Here is a 20626-nt window from a genome sequence, read left to right on the forward strand (position 1 = left end):
GTTCGTACCCTGGTCTGGGAAGATCCCACGTGGTGCAGAGCAGCTGGGCCCGTGAGCCATGGCCGCTGAGCCTGTGCATCCGGAGCCTGTACTCCACAACGGGAGAGGCCACAACAGTGAGAGGCCCGCGTACCATAAAAAAAAAAAAAAAAAAAAAAAGTCAGTTCACTGTATTGATGTGGGTCTGTTTCTGGGCTCTCTGTTCTGTTGCACTGATCTGTGTTTCTGTTCTTTCACCAGCACCACACCTTCCTGATTCCTGTAGCTTTATAGTAAGTTTTGAAGTTGGATAGTGTCCATCCTCCAACTTGGTTCTTCTTCAATATTTTGTCATCTATTCTGGGTCTTTTGCCTTTTGCCTTCCTGCTCTTTTGCTTGGTATAAATTTGATGATCGTCTTGCTTGTTGTTGTATCCACACATAACTTGCTGAGATGTGGACTGAGATAGCTTTAATCTAGAGACCAAGTTGGGAAAAGCTGGCATCTTAATAACGTTAATTCTTCCTGTCCAAGAACATCATTGTGGGTTGAATGGGGTCCCCCAAAACGACATGTTGAAGCCTTAACCCCCAGTACCTGTGAATGTGACCTTATTTGAAAACAGAGTTTTGCAGATGTAGTTAGTTAAGACGAGGCCACACTGGATTAGGATGGACTCTAAATCCAATATGACTGATGGCCTTTTAAAGAGGAGAGAACGGTGACCTCAGAGACACCCAGGGAGGAAAACCATGTGACCACAGAGGCAGACACAGGAAGGAGGACCTGGAAGCCTAGGAATGCCAGCCACCACCAGAAGCTGGAAAGGAGCAAAGGCGCATTCTCCCCTAGAGCTTTCAGAGGGATCAGAGCCCGGCCCAAAACTTAATTTTGAACTTCTAGACTCCAGAACTGTGAGAGAAAAAAGAAATACTGTTGTTTTGTTCACTCAGTTTGTGATATTTGTTGCAGCAGCACTAAAAAACGAATTCAAACGTGAAATATCTCTCTATTTATTTAGATCTGTTATTTCTTTCATCAGAGTTTTGTGGATTTTCTCATATAGGTCTTGTACATATTTGCTAGATTTATACCTATTTAATTTTCGGGTGCTAATATAAGTAGTGTGGTGTTTTTAATTACAAATTTCAATTGTTCATTGCTGATATATAGGCCAGTAATTGACTTCCGCGTATTTAATCTTGTGTCCTGTAATTTTTCTATGATTGCTTGTTAGTTGCAGGAGAAATTTTATTGATTCCTTTTTTTGGTCATGTATAAAATAAGAGAGTTTTATTTCTCCCTTCGAAGTCTGTATGCCTTTTAATTTCCTTTTCTTGTGTTATTACATTAGATGGTACGTCCAGTGGGATGTTGATTGGAATGTAGGGCCTTGTTCCTGATCTTAGGGGAAAGCATTGAAACATTTAGAAACAAATAACAGAATAAAAAGCCAGCTGTGGGGCTGGAACACGTCACCCAAACGGAAGAGACGGTTTTTGCCCTGTGTTGAGGTGGTCCCTTTTTTGGACACTAGCAAATGCAACACATTCTCTGTGGCTGCTTTGGTTGCAAAGTTCTTTCCTCGATGGTCCTGGAACAGCGGCCGCTGGTCTGGAGCATGACCGCTCAGGCGGTGTCGTGCGGAACCAGCCGCGGGAGTGGGAACGTGGGCAGTCCTGTCTCAGGAGCAAGAGTCATTTCCAGGCTCAGCTGCTGTGCTGGTGGGCCCCACCAGTCAAGATGCAGACCCTCACGGAGTGGCATCTACTGTGGGGTAAGGACCCTGCCTGGTGCTGTGGGAATGAGAAAACGTCTTAAACTGCTTATAATCCCCAAAGAAGTTTACAATCTACTTTAAAAAGTGAGTTATTTAGGGACTTCATTGGTGGCTCAGTGGTTAAGAATCTGCCTGCCGATGCAGGGAACACGGGTTCGAGCCCTGGTCCGGGAAGATCCCACATGCCGCAGAGCAACTAAGCCCGTGCGCCACAACTACTAAGCCTGCGCTCTAGAGCCCGCGTGCCACAACTACTGAAGCCCACGTGCCCAGAGCTCACGCTCTGCAATGAGAAGTCAGTGCACTGCAATGAAGACCCATCGCGGACAATAAATTAATTAATTAAATTTTTAAAAATTGAGTTATTTTACTATGCCAACGTTTGTGCCCTGCCTGGGGCGGCCTTGGGCATTCAGAGCCGACCTGTGGGAGGGGGCGCGGGCCGGGTCTTTGCCAGGAGCGCGGGGCTGGCTGAGGAAGGCCCCCTTCGCTTCCCGGGATGAGGGGGCAAAAAGCAGAGGTGACTAATAAAATAACCCCTTTAACTCAATAACGTGGTCATTAATGAATAAAGACCCACAGTCTCTGTGCCTCCAGGCTGCTCTCTGACAGGGCCTTGCACGGGCGCCTGGCGGGCTGCTAAGAGGGCGGCAGTGTCCAGAAAAGAGTAGGCTAAGTCCCGGGAAAAACACAGCCTGCGCCGAGCACCGATCCCACCGGGTCGAGCCCGTCGGAAGCCTGGCTGCGGGCCCACCTGGGCCCACTCGGCCAGGCCTGCTCCCGGGGGGCGCGGGCGCAGGCCCTGCCCCCGACCCCCCGGCGCTGCGGGGACACCAGGGCCGCCCCGCCGGGCCCGGACCGGGCTGGGCAGGCCCCGCGCCCCGCGCCGCAGAGGGAGTGCCCGCCCGCACGCCCGTGCGCCCCGCAGCCCGCGCCCCGGGGCGGGTGCGCTCCGATTCCCGCGCGCTCGTCTCGCCTCCCGCCCGAAGAGCGTCAGGACAGAGGCGGGGTGGGGCGCGGTTAAAAGGCGCTGCAGGTGGGAGCCGGGCCATCCCAGAGCGGGCGGAGGGCAGCTGCAGACGTCGCACTCCCGCCGAGCTCGCGGCTCCCTGCGGCTCCCTGCCCTTCCTGCCAGTCCGGCGGCCGCGCAGGCGCCGCCCCGCGCCCGGACCCCGCGCCCGGACCCCGCGCCCGGACCCCGCGCCCGGACCCCGCGCCCGGACCCCCGCGCCCGGCCGCATCCCCGCCGAGCAGGTGAGGGGGGCGCTACCTCTCGGCCCCTCGGGCGGAGGGCTTGTCTCCGGAAGCCGGAGCAGGTAGGTCGGCGGCCCTTGGCCCCCTCCCCCTCATCCCCCGCGCCCGCCCCCGTCGGCGACCCGCTCCAGGGCCCGCGGGTGGGGGGCGGTCCGCGAAGCCGCCCGCGCCCCGCATCCTCCCGCGGCCCGGCGCGCTCGCAGGAACGAGGAGGGACTGATTTGACTTTTACACCGGGCGGTCCCCCCTGACTCGCACAACAGGTTTTGCGGATGCGTCACCTCGTGGGTACAGGTGCCCCTTTCCCCCACCTCCTCTGCTGCCTTTTGGATATTCTTGGCTTTCATGGGTCCCTGACGAGGTTCGGCTCGCGTTTAGGGGAGCGGGACTAGCCGGCAAGCCCAGGTGGAACTGGCCGGAGCGGCCGCTGGACGTAAGCCCGGGAGCCTGTGAGCCGCACGTGACACTAGCACAATCACTGGACAACAGTACTTGTCACTGGTGACACATCTCAGTAAAAGGTGGCGGCACCGGAAGGTACTTCCTGTCTTGTGGAGGAGACCGGCCCCAGGTGTCACCCGGCACAGGGTGTGGGCTTTTGACCGGCTTGGCCTCCCTTCCTGCAGAGCAGGACGGAGTCTGAGGTGAGTGCGGCCTGGATACAGCTGTGGACGCCTGCAAGGGCTGGGGGCCTGCAGCCACGCAGGGACCCGGGCCAGCGACCCCGGCACCATGTCCCCCAGGTCGAATCTGGCCGTGGGTTTAGCGCACGGTTGAATTCAGCCACGCACCCCTGCTCTTTCCCTTGGGCGGACTTGATGCCACACAAGTCTTTTCTTGCCCCAGTTCTGGCAGTCTGGTCAGTATTCTAGAAGAAGACGTCCTGCCCCAGCCAGACTCCTTAGAATTTCAGGATGTGCTGTGTAGGGCTTTGTCTGCTGCTCCGAATCCCAGGGCCACTGGGGTGGTGTTGGAACCCTGCCAGGCAGGGGAGAAGGGGTTATGAAGAGAGAACGTCCATAGAGAGAGCCTGTGATATAACTGGGGGAGGGGTGTTCCCGTTGCCATCACCGCGTGGATCCAACCCAGAAGGCGTCAGTCAGTTCAGCTGCTTCACGGTGTCTTGATTTAAAACAAAATTCTGATTCAGGAAATGGGAACTTCATTCTCTTTTTCTTTGACTTTTCTGAAGTATAAGAGCTTTAAGAAGGAAAAGAACCAGCAGAGGTTCTGACTGAACAATTTCAACAGGGTGAGAGGAAAATTCTAACTTGCGGGTCCTTACCATGCACCCCTGGCTCAGTCTGAATGTTCTAGGAGCTGTGAGTGGTTTGTATATTTTAGTTAAAAATTTTAGGTAGAATGAAATTGTGGGAAAATAATTTCTGGCCCAAGCTTCTGGGTCCGTGAGGGCATAATCCTGCCAGTGGCTTCATTATCATGGTAAGATTTCTGTTTGACTCATTTGATCCAGGAGAATGGACCGGGGTCCCCAGAGGGCTTTTTCTGTTTTTATTCCCAGGATCATTTAACTCCAGCTGGACTTAAATGTTTGGAAAGGACACAGGTTTGCTTCAGGGAACAGAGACTGCTAAATGGAAAAAAAATTTTTTAACTCTTTGAATTCTCCAATGGATTAAGAATTACATGTACGGTATTAAAATACTCCTTCCTGAAAAAATATTTTGTGGGTTTAGATTCTAAATAATTGTGGCAGTTTCCTCTGGACTTTAACTGTATACATTAAATGCATTTTTGAATATACATATGTATTCAAATTAGAACATATTTTAATTTTAAATTTATCCTTTAATAAATATTGATTGTATTCTCCAAAGAATTTAATTCAGAAGACCCCATGATATAACACACCTCCCACATATGGACATACGATTACATTGAATCTTGGATTATGATAGCTCAGAACCATCAAAGTTTACTTTGGACAAAAAAAAAAAGAAGTCCATGTAATTCTATGAATTGTCCATTTTTATGTTTAGACTCCATAGACAGGATTTTTTTCATTTTTATTGAGTTAATTTTGAAGAAGTCTATAAATCCTAAATCCATTTTATCACTGGTCATTACTTTGAAGGGACAGTTGATGGATTTTTGAGTCACTAAATTTAAAAATCAGCTATCAGTTTGTCCCTCGGATGACCTGAGATTTCCAGAGACAAAAGGAAAAGATTCTTCTTGATTACGGAGAGAGTTTAAGAATTTTTTTTTTTAGGCTGCTGACTTGTGGGGTAAGGGAGTATATCCAGTTCCTCAAACTCCACCTTCTTTTTTTTTTTAATGCTCAGGGGCATGGGCCTGAGGTTTGGGATTGGGCATTATTATCATTATTGTTATTATTTTGAAAGGGAAAAGGATCCACACTAAAGATTTTATTTTGATGTTACTGTGTATTTGAAGTACAGGGCATCAGGAAACTGGCAGGTCCAGACACCCCCCTTAACCGTTCTGGGGACGAAGGAAAACTACCACCCGGGGTCGTGCAGTGGACCCCCGGGGAGGAGCTGAAGGGCTGTGGCCACAGCTACTAGTTTTCCTGTCACGGGTCACACCCTCACTGCCCTCCGGAAGCTGCACCCGGGTTCCCGTTCCTGGGGATGCTGAGCGCCACTGGTGACCCGGTGGTCGGTGATCGATGGTGCAGGGGAGCCGGGTCCCAGAAGAGGGAACCTCACCCTGAGTCTCCTCTGGCCGCAGAGCTGCGAGTGCCTCAGGCGCTGCTTTTGCCTTGGCGTTATTGCGTCTCATCAGCACAGACTCCTCCGCTGTCCAGAGCCAATGTGGACATGGTGAGGGATGCTCTGTCCCCAGGTCCGACAGGGAGTCGGGGATGACTTTGGAGGGAGTGCAGATGCTGAGGGGATGCTGGGGCTTTAGTTTTGGTCCTGTCGTCAGTGAAACTGACACGGCTTTGTTAAGCAAACTAGTTATGCTTAAATTCTTAAATAAGAATTTTTAAAACAAGAAATTATATTACTGAGGCAGAATGCTAATAGATTTAAACTATTTGAATTTAAGAGGGAAGCACCATCTCTCTTCCTAACACTCTGTGTCATCAGAAGTCAGGTCACTGATTTCCTATTTTCAGAGCTAAGCAATTGCACCACAGCTGTGTGTCCGCAGTGACTAGAGACACTGCACAGCCCAGTGGCGTTTGCTTCTGTGAGCTTGATTGTCAACCACCTTTCTACACAGGAGCCAAGCAAACTTATTCTTTGCCTAAAAGACAGCCAGGAAGGTGCCAGTTAAAATAAACCAGTCTGGGGACTTCCCCGGCAGTCCAGTGGTTAAGACTCTGCCTTCCAAGGCAGGAGGTGCAGGTTCGATCCCTGGTCAGGGAACAAAGATCCCACACGCTACGGAGTGTGGCCAAAAACTAAAAAAAAAAAAAAAAAAAAAAAAAGTAAAATAAAATAAACCGCTCTGGTTCACAAAGAAAGAGTTAATATTTTGCTTTTTATTGAACAAAATTTTTATTATTAAAGCTTTGTTTAATACTAATTGTGAGGGGTACCGACAGAGGCAGTTACTTTGGAAAGTAATTTTCAAAGTGTCTTCACATCTTCTGCCGCCAAAATGTTTCTGGCAGGCCCCCCTGAGGCTCTCCTGCCGCGGAAGAGTCCTGGGGGCAGTGGCTGCGGCCTCAGGGCAGGAAGCCTGGCGGGGGGGCGGGGTCCACACCCCCGGCCAGTCTTCTAGGAGGTGAGGTGAGCTCTGCTTCTGTTCGAAGCCTCGACAGTGACGTTCATCCAGACAACAGGGCTTCTCCCTAAGGGAAGGATGGGAACAGACGCTGTAGGAAGCCATCTCATTTCTTTTTCACCCTTTAAAGGCAAATTGCTGATTTTTAGTCAGAGTCAGTAAGTATCGTAAAACAGATTATTTTCTGTTCAGCTTTGCTGCTTTGATAGAGCGTGTAATCTGGGGACCCAGGAAAGTAAAAAGAAATAAAGATGCTGCCACAATAATTGCCCCTGTTTTTTAAGAGATGCCCCAGGGGGCAGGAGTCAAGGATTCTGCTCTAGAAAGCGGGGGACCTCGTGGGGGGAGATTTGACCTCCTGACCTCTCCCATGACGTCAGCCTCTCCTAATTCCTTCAGGCCAGTGGCCTCAGGCCCCTGGGAGGGGGAGGGTGCTGCCTTACTCAGGCAGCTGAAGATAGACAACTCAGAAACAGCCTTCTTACCGGTTGGGGAGTTTCAACTCTCTGCACTTTGGAGGGTTGGAGAAAATGTGACCTTTATTTGAGAAATCAAAACCTTGCTGGTCGGGCGTTGAATTCCGCACTCTTCAGTGGGAGATGCTTACCAGTTAACTAGAGAATATCTCCAGCTTGTAAACAGACAGGATGGACCTCCCAGGTGAGCCGACACTGTAAACTACATTCAAACCTCAAGATATTTGTGTTTCTTCCTTCCACTGGGTGCGTCCCGGTGCTTCCAGGTCGGGAGGGCTACAACTGGGCAGATTTATTCTAACAACTTCCACCAGGAGCTGAGAGTGAATTCTACAGTTCGTAGCTCTCCAATAAGGTTTTTAAATCAAAGACTCATTACCGTGGACTTGGAAATCCTTTAGGTCATGGGGTCAGTGGTCTGAGGCGGGGGTTAGACGCAGATCCTGAGACCAGTCTTCCTGACCGAGGCCCCCGTGTCCCCCCAGACCCGCGTCGGAGGCTCACACAGCCTCTGATCAGAAGCATTAAGGACAAGGAAACACAGCTTTAAGGAGTGTGTGTTTAAAGAGCTGTGCTTTTTTCTCAGCTCTCCTTTTCAAAAAGCAAAAGCCTGGCTGTGTGTACATCCGCCTTTGAGTCCCGCTTAGTCCTGGATCCACACAGGAATCCAGCCCCCAGCCCCTTCGCTGCTCCCGGGGCTCCTTCCAGGCCCTGGCCCCCGTTCCCGGCCAGGTGGATGCCCACCCGTGTGCGGGCCGTTCTGGAAATGCGCGTGAAGAGCCTCCCAGGGCGCCCGGGCTCCACTCTCCTCACCAGCCTGAGAGGGAGAAGCCTGAGCCCACGTTCAAGTGCAAGAAAGTCTCCCCCAGGGGGGTTGACAGAAGGCCTTTGGGGCCCCTCCCCCGAAAAGGCTATGAGAACTTGGGTGAGCGTGTCTTTCTGAGGAGATGGTCTTTCAGAAGATTCTCAAAGGGTCCATTATTCTTTTTTCTTCTGAGCAGAATACTGACCGACTCTGGTCTGCCGTGGCAATGCAGAAGGGGTCCGTTTGCTTTGTGCAGAGTTTCTTTAGGAGTCAAGGCCCCTTCGCCTCAGGATGTTGGATCAGAGCCTTCACAGGGGACCCTGCACTGCAGGTGGGGCTGGTCCTGCACCTGCGGCTCCTGCTGTAAACTTGGCACCTGTCTGGCAGGGGAGCAGCGCTGCCCATTAAGGGGAGAAAAGTGAGCACTTTCTGTAAAAGCCTGTGGTTCTATTCTGGAAGAGGCTCTTTGAGTAGCTTACGGCGTTAGGTTTCCTAAGAGCACATGATTATGGCAGGTCATGTTGTCCAAACTAGAAGTAAATACAAGCATATTGTACAAAGTGAACTAATGAGTGTTTGGTTTCCTTTTTTCCTCTTCGTAGTCCATTGGGTAAAACAGATTGTGTCATTCCAGTGAATGATTTTTTTTCTTGGATAAGCCCTTTAACAAAATCTACTGAGGGGGCTTCCCTGGTGGCGCAGTGGTTGAGGGTCCGCCTGCCGATGCAGGGGACACGGGTTCGTGTCCCGGTCCGGGAAGATCCCACATGCTGCGGAGCAGCTGGGCCCGTGAGCCATGGCCGCTGGGCCTGCGCGTCCGGAGCCTGTGCTCCGTAGTGGGAGAGGCCACGACAGTGAGAGGCCCGCGTACCGCAAAAAAAAAAAAAAAAAAAAAAATCTACTGAGGAACATCTGTGATCCCTTGGGCAAAGCGAAACAGGGATTAAAAGGGAGCTTGGAAATGAGTGTGTTTGCCTGAGGTCCTGGGTTAGTGGCTAGTGTCAGGCAGCAACCTAACGTATAATCCGAGTTCAGCTGGACCCAGAGGCTTGTCAGCCCCCGCCAGACGCGAGAGTGCTTTCAGAGTGGGTGCTGTCCCTCCCAGAAAACCACCTCCGAGCAGCTCGCGGGGTGAGCTCAAGAGAGACGTGCTCCTGTCTGTAACATTACAGCAGCTTTACAAATTGCAGGAAGGTTCCACTAACTACCCTGTGCTCATTTTCGCCTGTTCAGGATAAAGCGGCAGCATGGACTGGGGCACGCTGCACACGTTCATCGGGGGCGTGAACAAACACTCCACCAGCATCGGGAAGGTGTGGATCACCGTCATCTTCATCTTCCGCGTCATGATCCTGGTGGTGGCCGCCCAGGAGGTGTGGGGCGATGAGCAGGCCGACTTCGTGTGCAACACGCTGCAGCCCGGGTGCAAGAACGTGTGCTACGACCACTTCTTCCCCGTGTCCCACATCCGGCTCTGGGCGCTGCAGCTCATCTTCGTGTCCACGCCGGCCCTGCTGGTGGCCATGCACGTGGCCTACTACAGACAGGAGGCCGCGCGCCGGTTCAGGCGCGGGGAGAAGAGGAACGAGTTCAAGGATCTGGAAGACATCAAACGGCAGAAGATCCGGATCGAGGGCTCCCTGTGGTGGACCTACAGCAGCAGCATCTTCTTCCGAATCATCTTCGAGGCCGCCTTCATGTACGTGTTCTACTTCCTGTACAACGGGTACCACCTGCCCTGGGTGCTGAAGTGCGGCATCGACCCCTGCCCCAACCTCGTGGACTGCTTCATCTCCAGGCCCACGGAGAAGACCGTGTTCACCATCTTCATGATCTCCGCGTCCGTGATCTGCATGCTGCTCAACGTGGCCGAGCTGTGTTACCTGCTGCTCAAAGTGTGCTTCAGGAGATCCAAGCGAGCACAGACGCAAAGAACCCCCCCCAACCACGCCCTCAAAGAGAGTAAACAGAACGAGATGAATGAGCTGATTTCCGAGAGCGGGCAGAACGCCATCACGGGGTTTCCTAGTTAAACGGGGCCAGGCACCGCGCAGCTGACGTAGCGTCGCGGAACTGCGGCCTTCCCCAGAAGGCAGCGCCGACCGGGCGTCCTGGCTCTCAGCTGAGACTCTGTCCTTACAAACGGCTTTCACCATTCATAGACACCCGAGTTAGCTTTCTGTAGAATAATTGGGCCATGAATGTGCCACGTAATCAAATGTGTGGCCCGGCTCTACAGCCGGGCCTCGGTGTGACTTTTACATGTGGGTTTAAGTGGACCGTCTGACATGGCGGTATTTCCTGAAAATTTAAGGACGTAACTGTTGTCAATAAAACATTTATCTAGAAATTGATACTTTTATTAGGAAGAGATATTTTTATAGGATTGAATGTTTTAGTTCTGATTTTGAATTTATGTAAAGTATTTTTATAATGACTGGTCTTCCTTACCTGGGAAGACACACAATGTTAATTTTAGAATCATGCCTTCAGTGTCTAATATTTAAGCTTCCTCTGTCTCGTCGTAGGTATTGTTTTTCCTTGTCTGCTGACAAGTGTGTGACCTGTCATGGCTCTTAGGGTGGAAAGGGTTCACTGTACCATGTATTTTCACTGCTGTCTGGGCACGGCCGGAACTGTATGGAAGCGGGAAGCTTTTCGTAGGGGCTGATTTGCAGTCCTCGTGAACGGCTGACGCAGGAACGCGCTCCCTCAATAAAGATGAGCCCTTTGCTGAAGCTTCTGTTCCTTCTGGGCCACTGCGTCGCTGGCGACCTGAGGGGCGGCTCGGGGCAGGCTGCTGGGGAGGCCGCGTGGCTGGAGTGCTGGTGTCCGCGCACCCCTGCACCCTCTTCCCATCCCTCTGGCAGGGTCGCTTTAGCAGCCCCCAGGCCTCAGCTTGGAGAGGGGTCGGCTGCTCCAAGACATGGAAGGTGTCCCCTGGGTCAGCTTCCAGCCCCTCGGACAAGGGGAGAGGGCCCTTCAGTCCACAGCTCTGCACCCACAGGTGGTAAAGGGGAGGGCTTCCTCCCGGGCTTTCCAGGTGGGACACGGATGCCTTTAGTGGGGGTATTGGTGCACCAGCCGGGGACCCATCACCCTGGAGATGCCACACCCCAGGGCCACCCCTGTGAAGGGCGCAGTCAGCACACGTGCTACGCATAGGGACGGACACCTGGTGAACCGCGAATATCCTCCAGGGCTGGACCTGCGTGCCGGGGTTCCAGACCCTCTCCCCAGAAACGCAAAACAGGAAGTCCCATTTTCTTCAGAGTCCGAAGCAAATTCCAGACATATCCTTTCATCCATAAGTATTTTCGTAGCGATCCATGAAAACCAAGATCTAACCTTTAAGAACAAAACCACGATTTTTTCACAGGGAAGATCCAGTCTGCCTCCATAATTCCTGATGGTCCCGTGACAACCTTTCCTGATAAACGGCTGTTGAATGGGTCTCAAGCAAAGCCCATAAACAGGATGGGGGGACATGGGGGGGATGAAAAGGCTGTGGTGGCAGCCGCACTGCGTGGGAGAGGCTCGTCCCACCCTCCGTGCTCCCAGGGCTCCCAGCCACCCCCTTCCTCCATTTTCCCTCTCTCCTCCGCTCCTTCACTGCCCTCAATGCTCCTGCCCCCGGAGCTGTGTCTCGGCCGCCCCTCCGGGTCTGAGGTGGTGGCCACACTGCCGGCCTCGCTCACCCGTCACCTCCCAGCACCTTAATCTGGGCCCAGCCCCGCTACCAGCCCAGGCCGCCAGAAGCACCAGTGACGTTCTGACCCCAGCGTAATGGCCTCTTCTCAGCGTCATCCTCATAAAGCTCTCCCTGAGGCCGTGTTCTGTCTGGATTCCGAGACACTGTCCCCTACCCTTGGGCCTCCTGCGCTGGCTTCTCTCCCTCGCCCCCTCCCTCGGGTGGAGACCTTTCCTCTCCTCTCCCTGCACTCTTCCTTGTGAGATATTATCCCCATTTTACAGATGAGGCCACTGAGGCTCAGACCAAGTTTACCCAGCTAATCAGCAGCAGGGCCAAGATTCAAAGCAGGCTGAATGTCTCCAGGATCGGTGGCTTCGCTGCCGCTCCCACAGCTTGGTGCTCAGGGACCACAGTGCCAACATGCCCATCATCCCTCATCCAGCTCCAGCAACCATCTAGCCGTGCCCGTTCACATTCGGGGGGTCTCGCCCGATTATCCCCCAGCCTGGATGACTGTAAAGGCAAATCCCAGACAGATCGTTTCTTCTGCAGATATTTCAATATGGGTCCTTTAAGAGTATAGACTGGGACCTCCCTGCTGGTCCAGCGGTTAAGAATCTGCCTTCCAATGCAAGGGACATGGGTTCAATCCCTGGTCGGGGAACTAAGATCCCACATGCCGCAGAGCAACTAAGCCCGCGTGCCACAACTAGAGAGAAGGCCGAGTGCCACAACTACTGAGCCCTCGCACCACAACTAGAGAGAAATCCGCACGCCACGAGGAAAGATCCTGCATGCCGCAACAAAGATCCCACGTACCGCAACTAAGACCCGACACAGCCAATAAATAAATATTAAGAAAAAAGAGCATAGGCTAAGCTTTTAAAACAAAAACAATGCCACCATCACACTAAAATAGCTAGTCCATGTTCATAATTTCCCAATTGTCCTGCTCATGTTCTTTTCTTTTTTTTAATTAAACTTGTTATTTTGAGATAACTGTAGACACATGTAGGTGGAAGAAATAAAACAGACGTCTCGTGTGCTTTGGGCAGTTTCCCCCGATGGTAACATCTCGAAAAACTACAGTCCAAGACCTCAGCAGGACACAACACTGACACAGTCCAGATACAGAACATTTCCATCACCACCAGGATCCTGGTGGGGCCCTTTTATACCCATACCCGATACCCTCCGATTCCGATCCCACCCACTCCTGGCAACCACTAATTTGCTCACCGTTTCTCCGATTCTGTCATTTCAAGAAAGTTGCATAAACGGAATTGTGCAGTACGCAACCACTGGGACTGGATTTTTTTCTCCGTGTAATTCTCTGGAGACTCACTTGGGTCACCGCTCCAGGAGTTTGCTCCCACTGCTGGGCTGCATGGTGGTTGCACGTTTCATTTTTGAAAGCAGCCGGTGTTTTCCAGAGCAGCGGCATCATGACACACCCCCACCAGCAACGTCTAAGTCACCCGGTCTTTCCTGAGCCTCGCCAGCATTTGGTGGTGGTGTTATTTTTCATTTTAGCCATTCTTCTTATTTTCAATAACCGGTTCTTAGATTGAAGTATAGTTGAGTTACAATGTTGTGTCAGTCTCAGGCGTACAGAAAAGTGATTCAGTAATACATATATTCCTTTTCAGATTCTTTTCCATTATAGGTTATTACAAGACATTGAATATAGCTTCCCACGTCATTTTGTCATTCTGATAGGTGTGTTGCATGTGCATTTCACAAGTAGCTAATGAACTTGACCACCTTTTCATGTGCTTCTTTGGCATCTCTCTGTCCTCTTCAGTTCTTTCGCTCGTTCTCTAATTGGATTGTTTGTTTTTCTACTGTTGAGTCTTGAGAGATCTTTATGTACTGTAGACACAAGTCCTTGGACACAGATAGTGGTTTGTAAATATTTTTCACTCTGTGGCTTTTCTTTTCATCTTCTTAACAGGGTCTTTTGCAAAGCAATAGCTTTTCATTTTAATGAAGTCCAATTTCTCATTTTTTTAATTTTATGGGTTGTGGCTTTGGTGTCAAATCTAAGAACTCTTTGCCTAGCCCTAGGTTCCAAAGATTTTCTCCTATGCTTTTTCTAAAAGCTGTCTAGTTTTATGCTTTACATTGAAGTCTGTGGTCCATTTTGTGTTAATTTTTATAAAAGGTCTGAGACTTGAGGTTCACTTGTTGCCTGTCGACATCCAGCTGCCCCAGCACCATGTGATGAAAGGCTTGCTTTCCTCCATTGAATGGCTTTGGCACTTTGTTACAAATCAACTGGAGGGCTTCCCTGGCAGCGCAGTGGTTAAGAATCCGCCTGCCAGTGCAGGGGACACGGGTTCGAGCCCTGGTCCGGGAAGATCCCACATGCCACATAGCAACTAAACCCGTGCGCCACAACTACTGAGGCTGCACTCTAGAGCCCGCGAGCCACGACTACTGAAGCCCGTGCGCCTAGAGCCCGTGCTCCGCAACAAGAGAAGCCAACGCAATGAGAAGCCCGTGCACCGCAACGAAGAGTAGCCCCCGCTCGCTGCAACTAGAGAAAGCCCGCGCGCGGCAACGAAAACCCAACGCAGCCAAATATAAAATAAATTTTAAAACAAATCAACTGGGCATGTTTGTGTGGGGCTATCTCTGGGTTCTCTGCTCCACTGACCTCTGTTCTCTCCCTCCACCAGCACCACAGTCCTGATTCCTGTGCTTCATTTATGTCTTGAATGCTCGAGTGATTCTTCCCTCTTTATTCTCCTTTTTCAAATTTTTTCAGCTACTCTAGTTTCTTTCCCTTTCCATATAAATTTTAGAATAATCTTGTCTATGTCTACAAAAAAATCTTGCTGTGTGTTCGATAAAAATGGCATTAAACTTGTATATCAATTTGCAGAGAATTGACATCTTTATTATGTCAAATCTTTTATCCATATACACAGCATATCTGTTTATTTACTCCGTCTTTGATTTCTTTCATCAACATTGCATAGTTTTCAGCATATGAATACGAAAAGTTTCATTTTATGTAAAAAGTAAAAAGATTTACTTCTAAGTATTTCATTTCCTTTGAGTGATTGTGAATAGTATCGTATTTTAATTTCATTGTCCGTATGTTCATTGCCAGTATATAGAAATAACCGTTATATTTGTTGGCTTATTTGCTTATATCCTGTGATCTTGCTGAATTCATTTAAAAGTTCTAGATTTCTGTAGTTTCCGCGGGATTTTGTGCACAATCATACCATCTGCAAATAGAGATAGTTTTATCTCTTCCTTTATGATCTGTGTGTCTTATATTTCTTTTTCTTGCCATGTAGCACTGGCTAGAACTTCAAGCACTGTGTTGAATAGGAATGATAAAAGCAGAAATTCTTGTTCCTGATCTTAAGGGGAAAGGATTCAATCTTTCACCACTAAGTACAATGTTAACTGTAGGGTTTTTGTAGATGCTCTTTATCAAGTTGAGCAAGTTCCCCTCTATTCTTATTTTTCTGCTGGTTTTTATTATGAATAGGTGTTGAATTTTGTGGAAAAAAATATTGCATTAAATGATATGATCATGTGATTTTTCTTCTTCAGCCCATTAATATGATGGATTACCTGGACTAATCTTCATACAGAAACAACCTTGCATCCTTGAAATGAACCTCACTTGGCCATGGTGTGTAATTCTCTTTATATATTACTGAATTTCGTTTGTTATTATTAAGCCTTCTTACATCTACGTTCATGGGGGATGTTGGTCTGTAGTTTTCTTTTTTTTTTTTTTTTTGTATTGTCTTTGTCTGGTTTGTGTCAGGGTAATACCAGCACCACAAAATGAACTGGGGAATGGTCTTGCCTCCTCTGTCTTCTGGAATAGGTCATGCAGAACAGGTGTAATCCTTCTTTAAACATTTGGTGGAATTTCCCAGTGAAACTATCTGGGTCTGGACATTTCTTGAGTTTCTCTTTAACAAATTCAATATCCTTAAGAGTTACAAGGATCTTAAAATTATCTATTTCATATTTGGTGAATTGTGATAGCTTGTGTTTCTTGAGGGAGTGATCCATTTCATCTAACTTGCAAACTTTGTAAGTATAGAATTGTTTATAGTACTCCTTATTATCCTTTTGATGCCTGCAGGGTCTGTAGTGATGTGCCCTGTTTGATTCCTGATACTGGTCATTTGTGTCTTCTCTCTCTCTCTTTTTTTCTCCCTTTGTCAGTCTTGCTGGAAGTTCATCAGTTTTATTGATCTTTGCAAAGAACCAGCTCTTTGTTTCATCAGTTTGCTCTATTCATTTTCTGTTTTCAATTGAATTGATTTCCTCTCTTTATTATTGTCTTGCTTTTGCTTGCTTTGGGCTTATTTTTCACTACTCTTTCTAGATTCTTGAAGTGGGAGCGTGGTCTATCGACTTGCGTCTTCTCTTCTTCACTCATGTTTGCATTCAGTGCTGTAACACCCTATCAGCACTCCCGTAGTGTGTCTTGCGAATTTTGATCCCTTGGATTTTTTATTTTCATTCAATACAACGTATTGACCCATGGTTTATTTAGAGCTGTGTTTTAGTTTCCAAGTGTTCAGAGATGTTTCCGTTTTCTTTCTTTCCACTTATTATTGATTAATAATTATTGACCTCCACTTTGATTCCACTGGTTCCATCAGAGAACACACTCTATTATTTCAACTATTTTAAATGTGCTGAGGTTTCTTAATGGCCCGTGTATGAAGCATGCCTCTTTATCCTGATGCCTTGGTATCTGTGGCCTTACTAACACTGGGGAGACGGCCCCTCCCAGGGCTGGCTAATTCCTAGAGACAGCAAACAACTCTTCTGTGACGTGCACTTTTCATATGCCCACTGACCAACCCAAAATCCACACCCACACCCCCTCTCTCAGGCTCTCACAGGGCTGTCACACGCCAGACCACTGTCCACCTGCCCTAATCACCCCAGAGCCAGGCCCCAGACCAGTCGCTGAAATGTTTCACGCTAGCCAACCCTACGCCCGTCTGCCCTGCCTCGCCTCACCTTTCCGACAGAAACCGCACTGAAGGGTCTGCCCGAGGGCCCTGCCTGGTCTGCTTCCTTCTCACCAGCTTTCAGAGCTGTTTGCTTTTATATAATTTCCAGGGGTTTTAGTTGTACTTGGCCAGGAGAATAGGAAAAACGACATCAGCTGTGTTCCCAGAAGTGAAAATCCCCTTCTTTTCAAAGAGCAGTTGGCTCGGAATCACTGAAATCCATATGCTGCCATCAGTTAACGTTTCTCTCAAGCCTCTTTAAGCTGCTGGTTCCCCTCCACCTCTTTTTATTTCCTTGCAACTTTCTTTTCTTAGAATCTGGGTCATTCGTCTCCCAGAGTTTCTCACAGCCTAGACTTTGCTGATTGTGTATTCATGGTGGTGTTTCATGTTCTTTCATCCTCATGTTTGCTATAAACCAAGAGCAGGTGTGACGTCAGCGTTATTCCCCAGTCTCTCTCACTGGCGTCTCTGTGCTCTCCGTCCCCATCCCTGATTTCCCCACATATATCCTCCCCACCCCCCTGACCGCCCCCCTCCCCCCGGCATCGCACGAGCTCCCTCCTCCAGCCCGTCCTCCTAGACTAGTTCAAAGTCTTCACTCCCAAACACCCTCCCCCAGGGTCACTGTGGTGTTTGTGCTCCAAGGTCCTTGCTTCTCCGCTGGGGGTGGGGGGGCTCCTGGACAGAGCAGGGCCAAGCCTGCTCACTCTGCCCCCCAAATGTGTCCCTTCACACAGCGAGCACCGGTGTGTGTGTGTGTGTGGAATTCACTGCGGTCCTGATCACCAGCCCTCTCTCTCCAGCTCCAGGGCAGGGCAGTGGGAAGCTCGCCCTGTGCCCTGCCGTGGGGACCTGGGGTGGCTTCCCGAGGCCCAGGGAACAACCTCCCAGCCACCAGGGACACTTAGGTGAATGCTGATGCCACAGCAGACATGGCTGCCCAAGGCCTTTTCAGGTCATTGTCAGAGGGAAAAGTTGGAGAAGTGACAGAATGCCTTGAAGTCATTCAGATGTCAGAGCGCAGCAGGAAGAACTCACCATGATTTAGTTCCTCTAAATTAACTGTGAAACCACGGCCAAGAATCATTTTAAAACTAATACTGCAGACCTCAGAGACTCCATCCTTAATCAACCTCAGGAACATGAAGGTTCTTGTCAACCTAAATCGTTTCTGGGTGTGATTTATTAGACAGACACTAAAATAATTTATTTCTAGCTTGTTTGCTAACATAACTTTTAAATTTACGGAGTCAGGACTAATGTGGTATTTTAAATTGTAGTTAGCACTAAGCTCTAAGTAAGTAATCATTTCTTTGCATCCGTGTTACCCTTATTCACCGCTTATTAGCTAAGAGATTGGTTTCTATCCAAAACACAGTAATAGGGACTTCTCCAGTGGCACAGTGGTTAAGAATCCGCCTGCCAATGAAGGGGACACACGGGTTCGAGCCCTGGTCCGGGAAGATCCCACATGCCGCGGAGCAAATAAATCCGTTCGCCACGACTACTGAGCCTGCGCTCTAGAGCCCGCGAGCCACAACTACTGAGCCCGCGCACCACAACTACTGAAGCCCGCATGCCTAGAGCCTGTGCTCCGCAACAAGAGAAGCCACCGCAATGAGAAACCCGCACACCGCAAAAAACAGTAGCCCCCACTCGCCACAGCTAGAGAAAGCCTGTGCGCAGCAACGAAGACCCAACACAGCCGAAAATAAGTTAATTAATTAATTTTTAAAAAACACATATTAATAAAACCTGAGGCAGTGTCTTCTGATCTGTCTTCTGGTCCTCAGTATCCAAATAATCAATGTTCAGATAAAGGAAGGCCTAAGTTGAGAAGGGAATCAATTGCTTCTGGTTGAACTTCGGCCTTGAAAGGACCCGGGAATGGCCTAGATTCTGCCTAACAGTCGTGAGGAACGGACATCTGGGTTCAGCACTCACACCAAAGAGCTCCTCCTGGCAACACGCCAGAGCCTCTCCCCTTCTCACCAGACACTGGGATTCGGGATTTGATCCCATTGTGCCTCCACCCTGGACACGGCAGTTCTAACGCAAACAGGAGGCGGACAGCCCTCGGGTGGAGTGCGCGTTGCGGGGTCCGGATCCCAAGTTTCCCCTGAGGCACGTCTGTCAAGACAGTGCTGAATCCAGCCACAAAATCGTGAGGACAAACTAACACATGTCACAGGCCATGGGTTCCCAAAGCCACTGGGTCAGACTGTCTGGCCCCACAGCCCAGGAATCTGCATGTTTAAGAAACTCTTGCGCTGGTTTTTATGCAGCCAGCCTGGTCCCACTTTCCCATGGAGCAGTCAGGTTCAGCACACCCTCCCAGCTCCACTCCAGTCTAATTCAGCCAGCTCGGTGGGGGGGGGGGTCTGCATTCCAACACCCCCTCCACGGGGAGCCTCACGCTGGATTCCAGAAACACTCACATTTCAGTCAGGAGCCTTGACGATAGCTGCCCTCTGGAAGTGCTATGCACGGGCGGCAGGACGCTAAAAACCTGCACAAACACTAGGGCCTGCTTCTCCTCTTTGCAGCCCCCGTGGACCAAAAGCAAGAGTCTGCCCTTCCAGCAGCCTGTCGTCCACCCCCCCCAGCTCCCGCCCCGGGGAGGACGTCCTGCTGGCCACTCAGCAAACACCCTGCGGGGGGCCAGGCCCTCATCTCCTCAGACAAACCACAATTAAAGGCGCTGATACACACTCTTCGGGACCTGCTGCCCGTCTTTACCCCGATGCGCTGTCTGCGTCCTCGCCCCTTTCCTGCCAGCTCTTCTGCTTTGTTCTCGTGCCGCTATCTGCTTTCTCCTCCTTTTCAAAGGGTTCTCCTTATCTTCCCCCAGAAAGACCTGGTCAGGGGCCAAGCCCATCACGAGGTGACAGCCCAGCGGCACGGTTTGCTCCGTCAGGGGACCGTACCTCTTGCAGGTCCAGAGCCCGGGATGTCGTTTTCACCACCATCGATGTTGGGACCACATCTTCCCTCCAAGGGTGGAGGTGGGTCGATTTCTGGCTCCAGCTGTTCCTTCCCCCAACATTTACTCCATCCTTTATGCAAAGGGAGTCCAAGGCAGGTGCTGGACTGGATTAAAAATGCTCTCACAGAGTTGTGTGATAAAGAAAACCTACAACGTGCGGCACACTTCAGGGCACCCAGTCGTGTGTAAATGTTTAACGCAGGGACCTCTGCCTTGGAGGATACCCAGAGACCCCTTCGTTTATGTGTGTGTTTTGTGTGTCAGTTACACAGTCTACATTCGTGGTCCAAACACGTGACTTCTACAAGTCTGTTTTGTCCTTTGGTAAACTGTAGGCAGGCTATGCTGTCTGAAAACATAGCATCCTAACAACCTAGTGCAGAATGTCACACAGTCTGTAAGGGAAGATGGCTGCTTCCCACCAGACGGTGGCTGAGATGATGCTGCCTCCGTTGAGGATGAGACCCTCCAGGCTGACCCACACCGCTTCCCCCAACCATCCACTCTCCGTATGGAGCCCCCGACCACCAAAGAGAGGAGCCCAAGCTCCACCCTCAAGGGTTTATTTCAAAGGCAGTAAAGAAACAACAATAGGCTATCTGTCTATTGTCTCTTCTTTCCCAAAGCACAATAGTCCGACACCCACTTTTGACATTAAATACGTAACCCATTAAAATAGCCGACCTGTGACCCTGAGCTTACTAGACATCAGGGCATCAAGTATGTGTCCTTTTTTAGATAAATAATTTTATTGTTAGTAAAAGACCCAGTCAGATAGCGCTGTTGCTTCTCCCCCATCCCACGAGCCCACATCCTCAGACCAGAGAGGAGCCCCGGGGAAACAAGTCCGATGGGGGAAGGCATCTTCCAGGGTCATAAGCGGCTGGGAGCTGCTGGGGTTCTTGGGGCAGTGAGCTCGCAG

General features: G+C 50.1%; 1 protein-coding gene across 4 annotated transcripts; it reads left to right on the forward strand.

Moving 5' to 3' along the window:
* Nucleotides 1–2774: 2774 nt before the first annotated feature.
* GJB6 (gap junction protein beta 6) lies at nucleotides 2775–10753 on the forward strand. 4 transcript variants are annotated; one of them, XM_067713844.1, is made up of 2 exons: nucleotides 2775–3014; nucleotides 9249–10753. In XM_067713844.1, the coding sequence occupies exon 2, from the start codon at nucleotides 9263–9265 to the stop codon at nucleotides 10046–10048; it is 786 nt and encodes a 261-aa protein (XP_067569945.1). In that variant the 5' UTR covers nucleotides 2775–3014; nucleotides 9249–9262; the 3' UTR covers nucleotides 10049–10753. The 4 variants fall into 4 exon arrangements, with proteins under 4 accessions (XP_067569945.1, XP_067569943.1, XP_067569944.1 ...); XM_067713842.1 differs by having other exon boundaries at nucleotides 2784–3076; XM_067713843.1 differs by lacking the exon at nucleotides 2775–3014 and adding an exon at nucleotides 3365–3658.
* The last annotated feature ends 9873 nt before the right edge of the window (nucleotides 10754–20626 follow it).

This window comes from Pseudorca crassidens, chromosome 18 (genome assembly GCF_039906515.1).
Source record: "Pseudorca crassidens isolate mPseCra1 chromosome 18, mPseCra1.hap1, whole genome shotgun sequence".
Classification (NCBI taxonomy): Eukaryota; Metazoa; Chordata; class Mammalia; order Artiodactyla; family Delphinidae; genus Pseudorca; species Pseudorca crassidens.